At 50.0% G+C, this 22,368-nt stretch overlaps 1 protein-coding gene across 2 annotated transcripts in view; it reads right to left on the reverse strand.

Annotated features, from left to right (window-relative positions):
• The window catches only part of arhgap9 (Rho GTPase activating protein 9), a 174,169-nt gene extending 158,691 nt beyond the window's left edge, over nucleotides 1-15,478 (reverse strand). Inside the window, exons 1-3 of one of the 2 annotated variants that reach the window (XM_073071236.1) lie at nucleotides 15,357-15,478; nucleotides 14,414-14,782; nucleotides 6,328-6,515 (exon numbers count right to left, since the gene is read on the reverse strand). In XM_073071236.1, the coding sequence (XP_072927337.1) occupies nucleotides 6,328-6,515; nucleotides 14,414-14,543 (318 nt within the window). In that variant the 5' untranslated portion in view covers nucleotides 14,544-14,782; nucleotides 15,357-15,478. Of the gene's footprint in view, nucleotides 1-1,003; nucleotides 1,524-6,327; nucleotides 6,516-14,413; nucleotides 14,783-15,356 lie in introns of those variants that run through there. The other variant, XM_073071237.1, reaches the window with a different exon arrangement.
• Between the last annotated feature and the right edge of the window lie 6,890 nt (nucleotides 15,479-22,368).

Below are 22,368 nucleotides of genomic sequence, written 5' to 3' on the forward strand. Positions count from 1 at the left end.
CCAAGAAAAGGGATGTGGTTGATGCATAGGAAGAGAACAATTAGTATAAATTGGCATCGAGATTGGCACAACATTGTGGGCAAAATGGCTTTTCCGGTGGTATGCTAAGTTCTGTGTAACACACTGTAGCAAGAGGACAAAGGCTGAGGGGAGGGTGCGGGTAATTTCAATCAATCACATGCTGTCAGTCTCTGCCTGAAAATAACTGAGCAGGAGGTGGTGGCTTTGCATGCCGCTGCTTTGATCATAGTTTAGGTGTGAACATCGTTTTCACACACTCACAATATCACATTCGTGGCTGGCTGTCTCCGTGGCAACCCAGTTGCCCACCTGAGCCAGTCCCATTTGCCCAGCTTTGGCCCATATCCCTCTACGCCTTTCCTATCCACATTCCTGTCCAAGTCTCTTACACACTGTAATTAAACCCGCCTCTACCACTCCTTCCACCCACCACCCTGTCTGTGTGGCAAAACGTGCCGTTTAGGTCCCCTTTAAATTGTTCCCTGCTCACTGAGAAAAGGGAAATAGGAGCAGCCAAGATGCACCACAGGGACAGGCCCTTTGGTCCATCTGAACCGATGAAGGGTCTCGGTCCGAAACGTCGACCGTTCATTCCTCTCCATAGATGCTGCCTGACCTGCTGAGTCCTCCAGCATTTTGTATGCATTGCTCTAGATTTCCAGCACCTGCAGAATCTCCTGACTTTATGTGACTCTGATTAAAATTCCCTGACCATGACTGTTGGTATAGGGGAAGGTGGGGGAAACAAGGAAGTGATAATTGGTTTATCGTTGTCACACTGAGACCATTACTCTAAGTGCACCAAGACAGGACAAAGGGGAAATGGGGCAGAACACACAACTGCAACTACAGACAGGGTGCAGGGCGATAAAGTGCAAAAGAGCACCCTGAGGCAGACCGGGATGGAGAGCGAGGGCTCACCTGGAGTGCACGAGAGAGAGAGAGAGAGATCTGATGAGCACAGCAATGTGCCTCTCCTTACCCACGACACCAGAGACACCTTCCGTACGCTGGCCATGGTCTGTGCTGGGGCTGTAGACCAACTCTGGGGAAGGAGGGGAGGCTGGCAGGTGGTGGAAACACCCTCCAAACCTCACATGAGCTGCACTAGCCAGACAGCCCCCCGCTCAGTGTCTTCCCCCCACGTTTGCTGCCTGGGTTATCGGCGGAAGTCACTGAGTCGTCTGTGTGTTCAAGCAACAAGGCACCCAGTCTACTTCCTCCCTGGGCCTGCACCTTACACCCCTCCCTTCCCTGTGCTTTCCTTCCTCCACCCCCCCATCCCACAACCGCACTTCCTCAGCTGGGGTTTCTGACGCCGGGCTCGGCCAATCAGGGTGGGAGAGCAGGGCAAGGCTTCAAGAGATGGGGCAGCCAGATTGTTGCTGCAACGTGGCAGGAAGTCACAGTTCGGTCCCCGGCCTGTCACAAGCTGCGGCAAACCATACACTGAGAGCACTCCCCCTTCACCGCTCCTTCCTCCTCAGTGGCCCTCCTTCCTCACCGGTCCTCTGTCCTCACTGCCACTCACACGGTACTTCTCCACTTTCAGCCCCTGCTGTGGCACTCACCCCTTATCACATCTAGCCCTCTCCTACCGTCCATCTCTTCTCCCCTCCCTTGCACCATCCCTCTCTCCTCCCCTCCCTCCCACTGACCCTCTCTCCTCCATACCCACCCACCGTCCCTCTCTTCTCCCCTCCCGCTCCCCTCACTTCCCTCCCACTATCCCTCTCTCACCTCCTTCCCCACGCCCCTCCCTCCTCAACTTCCTCCCACAAGACTCCCTCCTCACTGCCACTCCTGACTGTTTGCATCACAGTCTGTTTTGGCAATTCGAACGTGCAGGAATGCAAGAAGCTGCAGAGAGCAGTGGACTCTGCCCAATACATCACGGACACATCCCTCCCCACCATGGGTAGTGTCTACAGGAGGCGCTGCCTCAGGAAGGCAACGTCCATCATCAGAGGTCCCCACCATCCGGGCCATCCCATCTTCTCACAGCTCCCATCGGGCAGGAGGTACAGAAGCCTGAAGTCCCACACCACCAGGTTCAGGAACAGCTACTTCCCTTCAAACATTCGGTTCCTGAACCAACCGGCACAACCCTGATCACCACCTCAACACCAAACACCAGACAGTCATAGAGCACTACAGCACAGCAAAAGACCCTTCAGCCCATCTAGTCTGAGCCACCCTGATCTTCTGCCTCATCCCGTCAACCTGCACCCAGTACATATCTCTCCATACCCGTCCCATCCATGTACCTATCCAAGTTTCTCTTCAATGTTCAAATCAAAATTGCATCCACCACTTGTGCTGGCAGCTCGCTCACCATGCTCTGAGTGAAGAAGCTGCCTGTCAGATTCATTTCACCTTTCACCCTAAACCTATGACCTCTAGTTCCAGTCTCACCCAACATGATGGGAAAAAGCTTGCTTGCATTAACCCCTTGTTCTCCTGTGTTTTAGGGAATAAAATCCCAACCTATTCCACCTTTCCCCATAACACAGCTCCTCAAGTCCTTGTAAAGTTTCTCTGCACTCTGTAATCAAAATATCGGTAAGATTAAAAGGTTTTTTTCTTCTAATTGTGTACTTTTTTGATGAAATTGTGTACAATACATGTTTTTCTTGTGCTGTTGCTAGTGATTTTACGTTGCTCATGGACTTGTGCAGGTACACAATTAGAAGAAAAAAACCTGGCAGAATTTGAACCTGAAGCCCATTTAGGTCTCCAGCCCCTGTAACTGCCCTCGCTCTCTCAGGAAGTGAGTGGGTGATCTGGGAACCTGTGGCCTGTCCAATAAGGTATCTTACATGCTGCTTGGTGGCTGCTGCCCACGGTTCTTGAGAACCGTATACAGTGTGCGACTGCTCTTCACCTGAAAAAAGCAGGAAGAGAAGGCGGCAAGATGCCCAGTGATGCTCACAGCTGTGTGATCGTATTCCCACTCTGCATGGGAGGGAAGGACAGAGATGGAGGAGAACGTCAGGGACAGAGACAGACAGACAGAGGAAGGAGAGAGGGAGAGAGAGAGAGAGGAGGGGAGGGGGGGAGAGAGAGAAGAGGGGGAAGAGAGACAGAAAGAGAAGTGAGAGAGGGAGCAGAAGGAGAGACAGAGGTTAAGAGAGTGAGATAAAAAGGGGGCAAAGATGGGGGATAGAAGGGGGAACAGAGGGAGGGGGAGAGGGGGTAGAGAGCAGGTAGAGGGTGGGAGAGAGGGAGAAGAGAGAGGGGTAGGGTGGAGGAGGGAGGAGAGGGGCAAGAGATGGGGGAGAGATGGAGGAAAAAGAGACAGGAGAGAGAGAGAGGAAGGAAGGATAGAGGCTAAGAGAGAGATAAAAAGGGGCCAGAGATGGGGAAGAAGGGGAAGGGGAAGAGTGAAGGGGGAGAAAAAGAGGGGGTGAGAGAATGGGGAAAGGAGGTAGAGAGAGGGAATGGAGGGAGGAGAGAGGGGGAGATAGAGAGATGGGAGAAGAATGAGGGGGAGGGGGAGACAAAGGAGAGGGGAGAGAAAGATATAGGGGACGGGTTGAGGGGGGAGAGAGGGGGAGAAAGAGAGGGCTGATAGAAGGAAGGGGAAGGGGAGACATGGGGAGGGGGAGATAGAGGGGTGAGAGGAGGTGGGAGAGGGTAGAGATTGGGAGATGGGGTGGGAGAGGGGGAGAGAAGGGAAAGGGGAGGGGGTGCAGGGGGAGAGAGGGTGGGAGAGAGAGGGGTAGGGCAGAGGAGGGAGGAGGGGGCAAGAGATGGGGAGAGAGAGGGAGTGGGGTGTGAGAGGGGAGGAGAGTGGGGCAGTAAATGGGGAGAGAGTTTGGTGCAGTGGGAGAGAGGGAGGGAGGAGAGAGATATAGGGGAGAGAGGGGGAGTTAGAGATGCAGGGGAGAGTGAGAGGAGGGGAGAGAAGAGAGGGAGAGGGGGAGAAAGAATGGTGGAGAGACGGTGAGAGGGTGGGAGATAGAGGGGAGAGAGAAGAGAAAGAGTGGGAGAGAGTAGGGGAGAGATGGAAGAGAGAGGAGGAGAGGGGAGTGGGAGAGAGGGAGTAGAGAGAGAGATAGTGGGAGAGTGGGAGAAAGAAGGGGTAGAAAGGGGGAAAAGTGGGAGAGAGAAGGGAGAGAGTGGCAGAAAGATGAGGAGTGAGGGGATGGGGAGAGGAGAAAGCAGTAGAGAGGTTGAGAAAGGGGGAAGAGAGCGGGGAGAAGAGGGAGGAGAGATTGGGGGTAGGGAGAGAAATGGGAGAGGTAGAGTGAGGGGGAGTGAGAAGGGAGAGAAAGGGGAGATGGGAGCAAGCGGGCAGAGAGAGGGGAACAGAGTGAGTGGGGCAAAAGAGAAAAAACAGGAGAGTGAGAGGGAAGAGAGAGGGGAGGGGAGCAGGGATAAAAAGACAAGGGGAGGGGGAGAAAGAGGGAAGAGCATGGGGGAGTGAGAGAGTGAGTGAAGGGTGAGGGAGGGGCAGAGAAAGAGATGTGAGAGAGGAGAAAGGGAGGGGTGAGAGAGGGGGAGAGCAAGGGGTGGGGAGAGACAGCGGCTCAAGAAAGTTGGGGGAGAGAAGGGGAGAGAGGAAGACTGAAAGGGACAAAGGCCAGCAGGATGTGATCACATGCCACAACCTGATGGTGTGTAGAAAGGAAATGGGTGACCACATGGTTGACTGACAGAGGAGACGCTGGGTTCTTCCATCCAGCTGGGGGATGGAATGTCCACTCGGGCAGGGTCATGGTCTGACCCTGGGGACCCTTTCTGTACCTCAACATTCTTCATATTTACTACATCCCACTGTGACCCTTGACATTGCACACACCTTGATTCAGGCTACCCTCGCTCCCATCCCCTGCAATGAGGAAAGCCATCCCTCCTCCAGCTTCTCCCATCTCTCCCCAGAGCCACAACTTCTTCACATCTCCCTCTGCACCTTCTCCAGTTGCATCAGTAGAAATTGGACCCAGTGATTCAGCTGTGGTCTGGATGATGTTAAAGAATAGTACAGCACAGGAACAAGCCTTTGGCTCACCATGTTATACCAAACTAATTCCATTAACACCTTATTCCCTTCTACACACGGTCAATATTCCTGTCTAAAAGTCTCTATCGAATCTGCTTCCACCACCACATTCCAGGCAGCCATCACTCTCTGTAAAAAACATGTCCTGCACAATTCCTCTGAACCTTCCTCCTCTTCCCTTAAAAGCACATCCTCTAGTATTCAACACTTCAACTCTGGGGGAAAACAGATACCTGTCATAATCTTACAAACCTCGATCAGGTCTCCCCTCAGCCTCTCCCACTCCAGAAAAAACAGCCCAAGTTTTGTCCAGCCTCTCCTTATAGCTCATGCTCTCTAATCCTGGCAGCATCCTGGTGAATCTCCTCTGCTCCCTCTCCAAAACCCCCACACCCTTCCTGTAATGATCAGAACTGAATGCAGTACTAAAGATGCGACCTGACCAGAGTTTTATGAAGCTGCAACATAACTTCCCAACTCAAACTAATAAAGGCTTCTTTGCCACCCTGTGACCTTGCATGACGTGCTGGGAAGGGTTCCACCACAAGTTCTCCACTCTTGTTGTATATCTGCTTCCTTGGCCAATAAACAAAAACATCAGATCCATCTTTATAACTGACTTCAACAGCCTGTGCAACACACACAAAATGCTGGGGGAACTCAACAGGCCAGGTAGCATCTATAGAAAAGAGTACAGTTGACATTTTGGGCCAAGACCCTTCTCCAGTACCCTGTCCTGGATCAACCACACAGACACCATGGCCAAGAAAGCTTGGCCATGCCTCTACTTCATCAGGAAGCTAAAGCAAGTTGGCATGTTCCCATTGATGCTCACTAACTTTTACCATAGAAAACATCCTATCCAGATGTCTCATGGCTTGGTACAGCAACTGCAGAGAGTTGTGGACACAGCACATCGCAGAAACCATCCCCCCACTCCATGGACTCTGTCCACACTTGTCACTGCCTTGGGAAATCAACCAGCACAATCAATGACCCCACCCACCCCGGACATTCTCTCTTCTCTGCTCTCCCGTTGGGTAGAAGGTACAAAAGCCTGAAAACGTGTACTGCCGGGCTCAAGGACAGTTTATGCCCTGCTGTTATCAGACTCTTGAATGGTTCCGCAGTAAAATAACATGGACTCTTGACCTCACTATCTCCCTCGTCATGATCTTGCACCTGATTGTCTACCTGCACTGCACTTTCCCTGTAGCACAGCACACGCGCGCACACACACACACACACACCCCTCCCCCCCACCCCCCCAAACGGCCCCTACTCACGGCTAGCCTGTTTACCTTGTCCCTTGGCTCATCCTGGTTCCTCGGGGGCCACGAGTGCACCCTGGCCGACACACTGCCGACAGATAGCTCGTAGGGGTTTGGGGGCAGGAGGTGCGATCGGAGGCCTCTGCTTCTGTCACCGTCACTGGCTGGCCTGGCTCCTAGCGTTCGGGCCCGCCGGTACAGCTCGTCGTTGCTCTTGCCTGGAGGTGAAAGACGTGAAATCAACTGAGACCATTTAGCCCCTTCAGACCCTGCTGGATAAGCCCCTATACTATTCCCTCCTCTTTCCTACATTCTCCACCCCAATTTGCTCTTGGAAGTTTAGCTTGTAAATTGGTTTATTATTATCACATGTACCAAGGAACAGTGAAAAACTTTGGTTTTCATGCAACAGTTATGATCTGGCACAATATTGTCTGCCTGCACTGCACTTTCTCTTTTATTCTGCATTGTTACTGTTTGACCTCAATACCCTGTGTGATGATCTGATCTGTATGAACAGTATGTAAGACAAGATTTCAATGCAATGGGTAATGGGTACAGACAGTGTGGAAGACGAGCTTTTCACTGACTCATGGTACATACCATCCACACACATCATTTCTCCACTTCGGTAGTACAGTGACAGGATGCAGAATAGAGTGTCACGGTTACAGAGAGAGTGCAGAGCAGGCAGACAATAAGGTGCCAGGGCCACAATGAGGTAGATTGTGAGGTCGAGTCCATCTTAGAGTACTAGGGAACCGTTCAATAGCCCTGTAACAGCAGGCTAGAAGCTGTCTTTGAGTCTGGTGATTCAGGCTTCTGTACCTTTTGCCCAGTGGGAAGGGGGAGAGGACAGAAAATGTGGACACAGCTCAGCATGGCACTGAAACCAGCCTCCCCTCCATGGACTCTGTCTACACTTCCCACTGTCTCAGTAAAGCAGACAGAATAATCAAAGACCCCACCCACCCCCGGACATTTTCTCTTCTCCCCTCTCTGCTGTTATAACACTGTTGTGTACTATAGATGGACACTTGACCTCATAATTTACCTCACTGTGACCATTGCACCTTATTATCAGCCTGCTCTGTGCTTTCCCTATAACTGCTCCACTACATTTTGCATTCTAGTGCCTCGATGTACAGAATGATCTGTCAGATCGGCACACAAAACAGTAAACCAACTACCAATCCCGTTTCTGCAGTCCAGATTCCTGAATGACCATCAACAATCTCTGGAAACCTTCTCTCCCTGCCCCCTCTGTCCCACCATTCAAACATCTTTATTCTGCTTTTCCCTTTTCTTAAATTCAATCCCTCCAGCAACGAAGTCAAATGGAATTCAAAGATCAAGTTCAAAGTAGGTTTATTCTCGAAGTACATATACATCACCATATACAACCCTGAGATTCTTTTTCTTGCAAGCATACTCAATAAATCCATAATAGAATAATAACCATAGTAGAATCAATGAAAGACCGCACCGACTTTGGCGTTCAACCTGTGTGCAAAAGGTAATAAACTGTGCAAAATACAAAAAGAAAGAAGTAATAACAATAAATAAATATGTAATAAATATCGAGAAGATGAGATGAGGAGTCCATGAAAGGGTGTCTTTGGTGATGTTGTCTGCTTCACTGAGGCAGTGAGAAGTGTGGACAGAGTCCATGGAGGGGAGGCTGGTTTCCATGATGTGCTGAGCTGTGTCCACAGCTCTCTGTGGTCACAGGCAGAGCAGATGCCGTGCCAAGCTGTCGTGCTAGAAGGATTGAATTTAAGAGCACAGAGATTATGCTGCAACTGTACTGGTGAGGCTGTACCATGAGTACTGTGGGTAGTTCTGGGTTTGGAGGTGGTGCAAAGGTCACCAGGTTGATTCCAGAGATGAGGGGTGTTAGCCATTGAGAAGAGATTGAGTCACCTGGTACTATACCCAATGGGATAGGAAGAGGGAGAGAGAGAAGGAGAAACAGAGAAAGATTGAAAGATAGAGAGTGAAAGAGAGAAAGACAATAGGAAGAGGGAAAGAAAGAGAGAAAAAATGAGATATAAAAGTAGAGAGAGAAAGAGAAATAAATAGAGAGGCATGAGGGAAGGTCCTGTCTACACCAACCTGGTTGAGGTTGAGAACTTTAAGTTCCTAGGTATGAACATTAACAATAGCCTGTCCAGGTCCAATCCATGTAGATGTCACGGCCAAGAAAGGTCGACAATGCTTCTATTTCCACAGGAGGTTGAAAAAATTCAGCATTCTCTGTGAACCCTTAGCCATATTTATCAATGCACTGTAGAAAGCATTCTGTCTGGATGCATTATGGTTTGCTATGGCAACTGCTCTGCCCGAGACCACGAGCAACTGAATCTCGTTCCAGGTGTGGCAACTGCTCTGCCCGAGGCTGTAAGAAACTGCGGAGAGTTGTGGACACAGCTCAGCTCATCACGGAAACCAGCCTCCCCTCCATGGCCACTGATTATGCTGGCTGCTTTACTGAGGCTGGGAAGTGTAGGCAAAGACCCCACCCATCTGTGACACTGGTTTTTCTCCCCCTCTCCCATCGGGCAGAAGATACAAAAGCCTGAAAGCACATAACTCCAGGCTCAGGGACAGATCCTACCCCACTGTTATAAGTCTATTGAATGAACCTCTTGTACAATAAGATGGACTGTTAACTTCACAATCTACCTCATTATGATCTTGCCTCTTATTGTTTACTGACACTGTACTTTCTCTGTAACTGTGACACTTTATTCTGCATTCTGTTATTGTTTTACCTTGTTCAACCTCAATACACTGTGTGATGATCTGATCTGAATGGACAGTGTGTAAGACAGGACTTTCACTGTACATGTGACAATAATAAACCGATTCCAAAGCTGAGCGTACTGGCCTGAGAGAGGAAAGTCTCCTTGGCTTGCTCACTCTTTAAAGGTTTTGCGGAACACAGCAGGGGCAGTAACAGTCTTTCTCCCAGAGGCAGGGGCAGAGGGCTACAGACTCAGTCAGCTCCATCACGGACACAACCCTCCTCACTATCCAGGGCATCTCTGAGAGGCAGGGCCTCAAGAAGACAGCATCCATCAGTAAAGACCTTCACAACCGGGGATTCGCCCTCTTCTCTTTACTAGCGTCGGGGAGCAGGTACAGAGGCCCAGGAGCCTGGAAACCCACACTCACCGATTCAGGAACAGCTTCTTCCCCTCCACATTCAGAATGCTGAACGGACATTTATTTTTGTAAATAAATTCTAGGGATCACTCTTGTAAACCCCCTCTGGACTCTTTCCAATCCCAGCACTTTCCTTCTTAGATATGGGGCTCAGAACTGCTAACATATAGTGTTACGGTTACAGACAAGGGCAGGGCAGGCAGACGAGGGAAGTGTAAGGGCCTTGGCAAAGTAGATTGGGAGTCCAGGAGTTTCTCTTTGAGCGTGTGAGTGGTAGCGGGGTAGAAACTGTCCTTGAGCCTGGTGGTGTGTGCTCTCAAGCTTTTGTATCTTCTGCCCGATGGGAGGGGAGACCCAGTCGGGGTGTAGATAAGGTAGATGGTCACAACCTTTTTTCCCAACGTAGTGGAATGAGATTCACTCACTGTGTTACACCTGAACGAGACACTGGTGAGACTGCACTTGGAGTAATTGGTAAGTTGGTGTATTGTTTTCACACGTACTGAAGATACAGTGACAAACCTTGTTCTGAACGCTATCCATCGCATGAGTACACTGAGGTAGAACTAGGGAAAAGCAGCAACTCAGTACAGAAATGTAGTGTTACAATTGCAGAGAAAAGGCAGTACAATAAGATGCAAGGAGCTCGACGAGATAGATTGTGCGGGCAAGAGTCCATCTTGTCATACTAGGGAACTATTCAGGCAGAATTGAAGCTGTCCCTGAGCCTAGTGGAACGTGCTTTCAGGCTTTTGTATCTTCTGCACGACGGGAGAGGGAGAAGAGAGAATTGTCCGGGGTGGGTGGGGTTTTTGATAATGTTGACTGCCTTATCGAGGCAGTGAGAAGTGTAAACAGAGTCCGTGGAGGGGAGGCTGGTTTCCATGATGTGCTGAGCTGTGTCCACAACACTCTGCAGTTTCTTGTGGTTACGGGCAGAGCGGTTGCCATAACAAGCTGTGATGCATCCAGACGGGATGCTTTCTATGGTGAATTGATAAACATTGGTGAGGGTTAACAGGGACATGCCAAGTTTCCTAAGCCTATTGAGGAAGAAGAGGCATTGTTTATGTATCATGCAGTTCTGGTCACCCAGCTATGGAAAAACTGTCATGAGGCTGGAGAGGGGGCAGAAAGGATTCACTGGGACTGGAGGGCTTGAGTTACTGTGTAAGGAGTCACAGTCTTTCTCCCAGAGGCAGGGGCAGAGGGCTACAGACTCAGTCAGCTCCATCACGGACACAACCCTCCTCACTATCCAGGGCATCTCTGAGAGGCAGGGCCTCAAGAAGACAGCATCCATCAGTAAAGACCTTCACAACCGGGGATTCGCCCTCTTCTCTTTACTAGCGTCGGGGAGCAGGTACAGAGGCCCAGGAGCCTGGAAACCCGCACTCACCGATTCAGGAACAGCTTCTTCCCCTCCACATTCAGAATGCTGAACGGACATTTATTTTTGTAACTTAGAGTAATTGATTTTAATGTCTTGTGCAGTACTGCTGCCACAAGACAACACATTTTGCGGCATGTTAGTGATAATAAACCTGATTCTGATTCTGAGTCTCAAACTAGGGGGCAGAAAGGATTCACTGGGACTGGAATACCTGAGTTATAAGGAGTCACAGTCTTTTTCCCGGGGCAGGGGCCACTGATGATGCTGTAGCCTCTGCCCTCTACGCTATGCTGTCCCACCCCACCTAGAAGATGGTGCCTTATACACCAGGATGCTGTTTATCAATTTCAGCTCGGCATTTAATATGATCATCCCTCAGAAGCTGGTGGGTCTCTTTAGGCATCCGTTAGTCTCGTGAGACCATGGATCTGCGCCTGGAGTTTCCAGGGCTCAGGCCTGGGCAGGGTTGTATGGGAGACCGGCAGTTGCCCAAGCTGCAGGCCTTCCCCTCTCCACGCCACCGATGTTGTCCAAGGGAAGGGCACTAGGACCCATGCAGCTTGGCACCGGTGACGTCGCAGAGCAATGTGTTGTTAAGTTCCTTGCTCAAGGACACAACACGCTACCTCGAACCTGAGGCTCGAACTAGTGACCTTCAGATCACTAGACCGATGACTTATCCACTAGGCCACGTGCCAACACTACACTGGTGGGTAAACTGTCTGCATTGTGTTTCAACACCTCTCTCTGTAACTGGATCCTGGACTGCTTGACCAAAAGACCACAGTCAGTCTGTGTTGGCAAAAACATCTCTAACTCCATCACACTGAGCACTGCCCTCCGCCCCCAGGGCCGAGTGCTCAGCCCGCTGCTGTTCACACTGCTGACACATGATTGTACCGCTAGATCCAGTTCAAGCCGAATCATCAAGTTCACTGATGACACAACAGTGGCTGGCCTTATCAACGACAATGATAAGATGGCACACAGAGAGGAGGTATAGCGGCTGGTAGAATGGTGTGAGCACAAGAACTTGGGTCTCAACATGGACACGACCAAAGAGATGATTGTGGACTTCAGGAAGGTTCAGGCTGACCACTCCTCACTGCACATACACGGCTCCTCTGGGGAGAGGGTTAGGACCCCAAGTTTCTGGGGGTGATCTCACCTGGTCCCGTCAACACCACCTCTCTGGTCAAGAAAGCACAGCAATTCCTCCACTTCCTGAGGAGAATGAGGTTCCTTACCCTCCATCTGTCCAACAATCTCTCTGACCCTCTACCATCAGCAGGAGGGTACCTTAGCATTAGGACAAGGATGGGAAACAGCTTATCCCCCCCCCCCCCAGACCATGAGACTACTGAACTCCCTGCCTCCACCCACGTATGAAGTGCCAGTAGCGTTATACTCTTTACTTTTTAAATTGTCTTGTAAATCCACCGTGTTCTTTGATAATTTATTTGTGGTCATTTTACTTTGTGCTATGTGTGTGAGTATTACGTACTGTGTTGTGCAACTCGGTCTGGAGAAACATTGACTTGTTTGGTGGTATTAATGTGTACAGTAGAATGACAATAACCTTGAACTCGAACTGAAAGTTTATGATGAAAGTGGAGAGATGGAAAGCATACCTGAGGGATGGAGTGGTGGGCACACAGAACGAGGAAATGGTAGTGCTGGGTACAACTACAATGTTTGAAAGGTGTCCGGCCCTCTTGTACATGGACAAGAAAAGTTTAGGGAATCTGGGCCAAACGTGGGCTTAATTTAGCAACTTGGCTGGCACGGATGAGGGCCTGATTCTGTGCAGCATTGCTCCACGACTGTTGATCAGCATCCCAGGGCTCTGGGGTTCAGTGTGCAAGGGGATATTGTCCAACCATCATTCAGAAAATACAGAAGCCTGAAACCATGTACTACCAGGCTTGAGGACAGCTTCTGTACCACTGTTACAAGGCTATTGAATGGTGTTCTAGTACGCTAAGCTGGACTCTTGACCTCACAGTCTACCTCGTTATGATCTTGCACCATATTGTCTGCCTGCTCTGTACTTTCTCTGTAACTGTGACACTTTATTCTGCATTCTGTTATTGTTTTACCTTGTTCTACCTCAATGCACTGTGTGATGATCTGATCTGTGTGAACAGTGTGAAAGACAAGCTTTTCACTGTATCTCAGTACAGTGGGGTAGAAGGGGAGAAGAGGTAGAGGAACATGGGGAGAGAGTGGGGTAAAGACAGAGGGTTAGAGAGAGAGGCGGATAGAGAGGACAGAGAAAGAGGGGAGTGGGAAAAAAGGGAGTAGAAAGAAAGCAGGTAAAGCGAGGGGGGGTAGAGAGATGGAGAGAGAGGGGAGAGAGAGAATAGCAAGAAGGAGAGTGGGGTTAAGGGAGAAGGGGTAGAGAGAGGGAGAGAGGGGAATAGAAAGGGGGAGATAGAGGGGGGGAGAGAGGGGGTGACAGGGAGGGGGAGGGAGAAGAGAGAGCGGTGAGAGAGATGGCAGACAGAGAGGGAGAGGGGAGAGAGAAAGGGAGTAGGAAGGGGAAGAGAGTGTGGTGAGAGAGGGGTGGACTGAGAGGGGGAGGGAAAGAAAGGGGGGAAAGAGAGAAGGGGGAGAGACTGAGAGTGGGGAGAGAGGGAGGGAGAGGGGGTAGGGAGGGAGCAGAGAGTGGTGAGAGAGGGGTGGACTGAGAGGGGGAGGGGGGAAAGAGAGGAGGGGCCGAGAGTGGGGAGAGGGGGAGGGAGGAAGGGGGGTAGGGAGGGAGCAGTGAGTGGTGAGAGAGGGGTGGACTGAGAGGTGGGGGGGAGAGAAAGGGAGTAGGAAGGGGAAGAGAGAGTGGTGAGATAGGGGCGGACTGAGAGGGGGAGGGGGAGAGAGAAGGGGAGGGACAGAGAGGGGAGAGGGGGAGGGGCAGACTGAGAGGGGGAGGAAGAGAGAGGGGGAGTGGTGGGAGAGGTTAGAGAGAGGGTGGAGAGGGGAGGATAGGGAGGGTAAGAGAGAGGGAAATGGGGGAGATAGAGGGGAGATGGAGGGAGATAAAGGGGGTGTAGGGAGGGTGTGTGTAGAGGGATAGAGAGGGGGATGAGGGGGAGAAAGGGGGTGAGAGAGGGGGAGAAGAGGGATTATAGAGAGTGGAGATAAGGATAGAGGGAGAGAGGGACTGAAAGTGGTACGGTATATAAGCTAGATATAGAGAGAGAGCCAGAGAGAGGAAAAGATGTAGGGAAGTAGATAGAGAGAGAGATTGAGATGTAGATGGAGATGTACAGAAAGTTAGAGGAAGTAGATAGAGGTTGGATAAGATGTACAGAGAAGGAAGGTGACCAGAGTTAGACATACAGAGAGTTGGTGAAGACAGATGGAGGTGTACACAGAGATATGGTGGATGAGATAGAAATAGGAGATGTACAAGCAGCTCGAGAAGGCTGGCCAACTTGTAGATAGAGAATGCACATGGAGAAGGTAGATTTAAGTAGACGTAGAGAGAGAAACAGAAGGTAGCTTGAGATGTTCAGAGAATTGTAGAAGGTACAGAGACAGAAATTCCAGCCTCACCTGTTGGCTCCACTCTGCCTACCCAAAAGCCTCCCTGGTAGGCTCGCCCTCTTGGCCGAGGCGGGGACCTGGGGCACCTCCACCACGTAAGAGGCCGGCACGAAGAAGGGTTTCTCGCCCTTGGGGCCATCCTGGTGCCGCACCTGCCACCAGTCCTGATTGGAGCGACGCAGGAGCACGAAACGGTCCCCCTCGGACATCCGCACTAGCCGCCCATCGCCGGCCACATACTGGTAGTGATACCGGGCCTCCAGCAGGATCGGACTCCGGTCACCAGGCCACCCATCGACTCCGGAACATGGCCAGACACCCTCACCGGAGCTGACCGCTCTTTGCCAGCCGCTTCCCAGGATCGGGCAGGGCCATCCCCTACAACGAGAACGGATGGGGGTCACGGTCTGGGTGTCCAGAACAGAGAAGAGGGTGAGGGCAGTGAGGAGGTAGCATCAAGAGAGGGACAGCAAGGAGGCACTGCCTCCTTCATTGCTCCCTCTGCACCATCCCACCTCAGCATGGTGCTCCCTCCTCACCAAGCCTCTTGTGGTGCTCACTCTTAACTGCCTCTCCCCCGATGCTCCCTCCTCACCATCCCCTCCGTTGATGCTCCCTCTGCACCACCCCTCCGTCATCATGGTACTCCCTCCTCCACCGACCCCCCCTGCAGTGCTCCCTCATTACTGCCCCTCCAACAGCAGAGTGCTTCCTCCTCACTGCCCCTCCCGCAGTGTGATGTTCACTCCTCACTGCCCCCTCCTTCAGCACAGCCCTCCCTCTTCAGCACAATCTCCCGCAGTATGATGCTCCCTCCTCACCGTCCTTCTCTTAGTGTAGGTAGGTCGGCCTTCCAAATCGACACCATTAAAATTCTCCTCCCCCCACCCGCCCCATCAGAGACCTGCCCTGTCCTCCCCCACCTCCTCCCTCATGCTCCGAGCTGGCTAACCTGTGAGGTATTTAAAGTGGTGCCGCTTCCAGCTGAGCCCTGGGTGACGGGGTAGTGGGCGCCTGTCCTCGGGCGCGTGTACTGACACAGTCGAGACCTGTCTTCCTGCTGCTCTAGTTGACTTTTTCCGTTACTTGCTCTCTCAGTAGGTGAGGTAGTCTATCTCTCTCTCTCGCACACACACACATACCACAGGGGACAGGAAATGCTGGTTATGTTCAACACTGAGTGTGCCTCATTCTGCCCTCAGTCCAACACATTCTCTGATCCAGGTTCGGCCCAGTGGTAATTGATTTAAATTCCCTGCACATGTGCTGACTGAAGGCTTTTGGATTTTTTGCCCACTGAAGTGAGAGACAGCTCCCTCCTAATTCCTCCCTCCCCCCACTCCCTGGACCCTTGTGATTACATGCACCTCAATTCAGTCTCCCCTCAGACCCCTCCACTTTGGGGAAAAGCACCCCCGGCCTTTCCCGCCTCAACAAGGTTCCAGTCCTAGTCATCTGGTGAATCTCTCCCTGCAACCTTTGCACACTACCATCATGTCCTTCCTGAAAAGTGGAGACTGGAAGTGGACACAGCACTCAAGCCTGACTGGTTTGGGAGCAGTTTCACCATATCCCTCCCCACCATCAGTAGTATGTACATCCATCATCAAAAATTCCCATCATCCTCACTGTCTCTCCAATTTCTGCAGATGCTCCTCACTTCAGGTGGAACAATATACATAAAACTACGAAACCCCGGTTGGAGGATAGTGTTCAGTTCTGGTTGCCTCATTACAGGAAGGGCGTGGACACTTTAGAAATGGGTGTAGAGGAGATTTACCAGGACGCAGCCAGGATTAGAAACCATGTTTTATGAGGAAAAGTTGAGCGAGCTCGGGCTTTCCCTTTGTAGTGAAGGAGGATGAGAGGTGACTTGATAGAGATGTACAAGATGGTAAGAGGCATAGATCGAGTGGAGAGACAGAGACTTACCCCGGGGTGGAAATGGCTAATACCAGAGGGTATCTCTGTAAGGTGACTGGAGGAAAATTTAGGGGAGACGACAGAGGTAAGTTTTTCTTTCCTCACGACAAGTGGTGGGCGCTGTTGGGAGTGGTGGTAGAGGCTTATAGAATTGGGACATTTAAAAGACTCAGAGAGAGGCACAAGAAACATGGAGAGTTATGGGCTTTTTAGGAGGAAGGGTGAGATTGATTGTAGAGTGTGTTTATATAGGTCAGCAAACATCATGGCCTCTGTTATGTTCTATGCAATAAACCTATTTACCAACTTAAGTGAGTCATCCAATCTAGGCAACATTCTGCGTCATCTTCAGCACAACCACATCCTACCTGTGGTGTGGCTGCATATCTTCCAGATCTGTCTTCCTGAAGTAATCCAAATGAGAAACACAATAGGCGCTCAGGATTCAGAACCACAAAATCTTATGCTCAACAGGTCAGGCAGCATCCAAGGGAGAGAGAATGTGAATTAGGAATTTGGGTACTGATAGCAAGGTTGCAAACGTGATCCAACTATCTAAGAAACAGTTAGAAACATTGGACTGGTGACCTGTAAACTTGGAAGCAGTGAGTATGTGTGTCTTCTCACAGCTCCCATCGGGCAGGAGGTACAGAAGCCTGAAGTCCCACACCACCAGGTTCAGGAACAGCTACTTCCCTTCAAACATTCGGTTCCTGAACCAACCGGCACAACCCTGATCACCACCTCAGTACAGCAACACCGTGACCACTCTGTATTACACTGGACTCTTTGTTCTGTGTGCTCTTTCTTGTAAAAATTATCTTTATTTTTTTCTTGTGAATGTTCTGTATCTGATGCTGCTGTAAGAATGTTTCTCATTGCTCTTGAACAGGTGACGTTAAACTCCACTTTGACTCGACTTTGACTAATAACTCATTTCAGACTCAGCTGTTCTTTGAGAATCTCTTGGAACTCAGAACAGTACAGCACAGGAACAGGCCTTTCAGCCCACAATGTCTGTGCCAAATACGATGCCAAATTAAACTAACTCTTCTGCCCACACAAATCCATAACCCCCATTCCCTGCATATCCAGCCTCTTAAACACCTCCACTGTATCTGCCTGTACCAGCTGCCCTGGCAGCTCGGACTAGAAACCCATGACTCTCTGTGTAAAAGAACTTGCCCTTCACATCTCCTTTTCACTTCAAATGTCTGCTCTCTAGTATGAGATATTTCCACTCTAGGAAAAAAGTCACCAGCTATCTAGCCTATCTATGCTTCTCATAATCTTATAAACTTTTAGCACATCTCCCCTCAAATTTGTCTACGCCCTCTTTAAAGATCACACCCTCTAATCCAGTCAGCATCCTGGTGAAGCTCTTCTGCATCCTCCAAAGCTCCACATCCCCCCCCCCCCCCCACCTCCCGTAACTGGGCAACCAGAACTGGCCCTGAAATAACCCCATGACATTTTGCCCCTGGAATTTGCTGAGCCAAGTGGAGATTCGGTCAGTTTTCAAAGTTGATCAAGACTGGGCAGATCTTGGATGAAGGAAGACACAGTTTTAACAGGGACCCAATTCAGCATGTAATCCTTGAGTGAATGATTAGACTGCAATATGGGGAGATCTAACAGTCTTGTTTATCAATTTGGAATAGTTTTGATTGTGCAAAGCCTGCTTGACGTACACAAACTGTTAACATGCTCAAATGAGTTTTGAGCGGAAATTAGTTGAGATCTTATCTACAAAATATACTTCTGCAGGAGATCAGATGAGAGACACATAGACACACATACAGAAAATGAGAGACAGATAAAGGGAGGGATTGGGAGTGTGAAGGAGGAATCGAGGCAAATTAAGAGAGAGAGGAAGTGACAGAAAGAAATAGAGAGAGACAGAGACAGAGAAGCAGGAAACAGCGATAGAGGCAAATACAGACAGAGAAGGGAAGCAGAGAGAGAGAGGGAAAGATACTTCGGGACACAGCCAGAGTGAGGTAGAGAGAGGGAGATTTGGAGAAGAGGGAGAAGTGCAGAAAGGGGAGGGCAAGGGAGGGAGGAGGGGAGAAAAGGAGGGGGGGGAGCGAGAGAGAGAGATGGAGAGAAGAAATGAGAGAGAGGGAGCGAAAGAGAGGAAGGAAGAGGGAGGGAGAGAAGGAGAAAGAGGGAAAAAGAAGAGGAGAGAGATAGATAACGATACAGACACAGAACAGAGATGGAGGGTGAGGGCGAGGGACAGAGTCAGAGAAAAAATGGATAGAGACAATGAGAAACAAACAGGCGGAAAGACAGAAACACATAGAAACACAAAAACAGAGGCAAGAAAAGGGCAGAGATCAAGAATGAAGAGAAGAAAGGTGAGGGGTGGAGAAAAGTGGAGTTATCAATGGGGTAGAAAGGGGGAAGAGAGTGCGGGTGAGAGGGGCAGCGAGAGGGGGAATGGAGAACAGCAAGGGAGAGGGGACAGGGAGAAGGGAAGGTGGGAGGGAGAGGGTTTGAAAGAGGGAGAGGAGGGGAGGGAGAGGGAGGGGACAGGGAGCAGGAGAGAGGGGGAGAGAGTGGGGGAGATGAGGGAGAGAGGGGGAGAGAAAGGAGAAAGATAAAGGAAGGAGGGTGAGAGAGATGGGGAGAGGGATAGAAAGAGAGAGGGGAGAGAGAATTGTGGAGGGAGTGAGAAAGAGTGAGCCAGAGAGAGAAGTGTGGTAGAGAGGGAGAAGAGGAGAAAGGAGTGGGGAGATGCACGGGAATTTCCCCTCTCCACCATCTACAGGTCAGGAGTGTGATGGAACACTCCCCACTTGCCTGGGTGGAGTTAGTCCATGTACTCCACATCCACCACATTACCTCTCCACCATCTACAGGTCAGGAGTGTGATGGAACACTCCCCACTTGCCTGGGTGGAGTTAGTCCATGTACTCCACATCCACCACATTACCTCTCCACTGTCTACAGGTCAGGAGTGTGATGGAACACTCCCCACTTGCCTGGGTGGAGTTAGTCCATGCACTCCACATCCACCACATTACCTCTCCACCATCTACAGGTCAGGAGTGTGATGGAACACTCCCCACTTGCCTGGGTGGAGTTAGTCCATGTACTCCACATCCACCACATTACCTCTCCACCATCTACAGGTCAGGAGTGTGATGGAACACTCCCCACTTGCCTGGGTGGAGTTAGTCCATGTACTCCACATCCACCACATTACCTCTCCACTGTCTACAGGTCAGGAGTGTGATGGAACACTCCCCACTTGCCTGGGTGGAGTTAGTCCATGTACTCCACATCCACCACATTACCTCTCCACCATCTACAGGTCAGGAGTGTGATGGAACACTCCCCACTTGCCTGGGTGGAGTTAGTCCATACACTCCACATCCACCACATTACCTCTCCACCGTCTACAGGTCAGGAGTGTGACAGAATACTCTCCACTTGCCCGGGGAGGGTTCAGCTCCAACAACTCTTGAGAAGCTCAACCCTACCTCGGAAATGGCAGACCGCTTGTTTGGCACCCCATGCCACTTCCCCACAAAACACTCCCTCTCTCAATCACCATCACTGTGTGACTGCAGTGTGCAATGTCTACAAAACCCACTCTGGTTACTAGTTTGGCCTATTTTGACAGCGCCTCCCATACCCCACACAGGAGAACAGTGGCAACTATCACAGAGGAGCACCACCACACGTTCCCCTTCCACACCATCCTGACTGGGAAATACATCGTTCTTCCTAAATCCCAGGAACTCCCTCCCCAATAATGTTGTGGGAGCTCTTGAACCACACAGACAGCAGTAGCTCAAGGAGAGATGAGTTATGGACAGTCAATGTCCCATGTTTAAAGGAGTGAAATAAAGTCAAAAAGAGGTCACCATGAATGCTGTAGGACATGGGTGACATCACTGTCTTCTCCTCTCTGTCTGTGGCTCATCAAAATACATGTGGCCAGACTGGATATTCATTCAGTCAATGTCTCCCTTCCTCCCCGACCCCCTCTGCATGCCCAAACCATAGAGTGGGTGGAGGAGGGGGAAAGAGACAAGCTGTTCGGATGGCTGGAGGTGGATGTGGCAGAACTGGGTTGACTAAGAGGAGAGAGAAAAGGGGAAACAGGGTACCTGAAGTTGGAGAATTCACTGTTCATGTTGTCAGTTTGTAGACGACCCAGGGTGAATACGAGCTGTTGGTCTCTTTGAGTCATATTGCAATAGTAACCTCGTGCTCAATGTCAGCAAGACCAAGGAACTGACCGTCGACTTCAAGAAGGCAAAGTCAAGAGAATACACCATTCCTCATATAGGTGGAAAGAATGAACAGCTTCAAGTTTTTGGACATCGACATCTCAGAGGAGCTATCCCAGCCCCATTCTACTGATGGAATCACGAAGAAGGCACACCAGCTGCTGTGCTTCATTAGGAGTTTGACTTCATTAAATGTACTTCATTAAATTTTTCTAACAATTTTTTATAGATGTACAGTGGAGAGCATTCTGATTGGCTGCATCACAGCCTTGTATGGAGGAGCTAATGCACGGGATCACAGAATCTGCAAAGGGTTGTCGACTCAGCCAGCTTCATCACCACCCTCCCCATCATCGAGGAAATCTTCAAGAGATGGCATCCTTAACTAAGGACTCTCACCAACTGGGATATGCCCTACCATCAGAGAGGAGATACAGGAGCCTGAAGACCCACACTCAACAATTCAGGAACAGCTTCTCCTCCTCGCCATCAGATTCCTGAATGGACTTTGAACCCATGAACATTAATTCTTATTGTTGCACCACTTACCTGTGTAATTTATGGCAATTTATGAGTGTGCACTCTACAGCCATTGTAAAAGGACAGATTTCACCTGTCTATATCAGTGATAAGGGTCTGATTCTGATAGCTGGGAATAACAAGCCAGTAACTGATTGCTTTGTACTTACCTCGAAAGGTCACCTCACTCAGAGGCACTTGCACTCCAAGACACTATCTGGGGCAGGTAATTATGAAACTAAAGATTGCTATCAAGCTAACTGAAGCATACTTTAACCACTTGACAGCCAACTGCACACTGCATTTGCCCAGGAACTACTTTCCTCCGCTCACCGAATTACACTTATCTCACTCCACCCCTCACCCTTTACACAATCTCCTCTTCTCTCTCTCAGTGCAAACACTGACTGTCCATTTCCAGATGCTGCCTGCCTCCAGAGATTTTGTGTTGTTCTGGTTTGTTTTAAGACTTCACTTACTTAGCCAAGCCTCCCTTGAGCCTAATGGTTACAGAACACAGAACAAAACAGCACAGGAACAGGCCAGGAACTAAATTGCCTCTGTCTGTAAATAATCCATATTCCTCCATTCCCTGCATCTTCATGTTTCTACATAATAGCCTCTTAAACATAGAACATTACAATCCAGGCCCTTCAGCCCAGTGTTGTGCTGACCTTTTAACCTACTCTAAGCTCAACCTAACTCTTTGCCCCCAACAGTCTTCCATTTTTTCTATTATCAATGTGCCTATCTAAAAATCTCTTAAATGCCTCTAATATATCTGCCTCTACCACCACCCCAACAGGCGTTCCTCACACTCACCACTCTCTCTGTTAAAAACCTACCTCCGACATCCCCCCTACACTTAACTCCAATCACCTTAAAATTATGCTCCTTGTTTCCTTGAATTAGCCTTTCCTGCCCTGAGGAAAAAAAAAGACTCTGGTTGTTCAGTTGATCTCTGCCTCTTATAATCTTGTACATCTCTATCATCTCTCATCCTCCCTCACTCCAAAGAGAAAGGCCCTAGCTCACTTAACCTATTCTCATAAGTCACGCTCTCTAATCCAGACAGCACCCTGTTAAATCTCCTCTTCACTCTCTCTAAAGCTTCCACATCCTTCCTACAATGAGATGAACACAAATGTGGTCTAACCCGAGTTTTATGGAGCTGCAACATTACTTCACTGCTTGAACTCTATCTCCTAACGAAGGCCAACACACCATCACCTTATGAACGTGAGCAGTACCTTTGAGTGATCTCTGGACATGGACCCC

Source organism: Hemitrygon akajei, chromosome 18 (assembly GCF_048418815.1).
Source record: "Hemitrygon akajei chromosome 18, sHemAka1.3, whole genome shotgun sequence".
Taxonomy (NCBI): Eukaryota; Metazoa; Chordata; class Chondrichthyes; order Myliobatiformes; family Dasyatidae; genus Hemitrygon; species Hemitrygon akajei.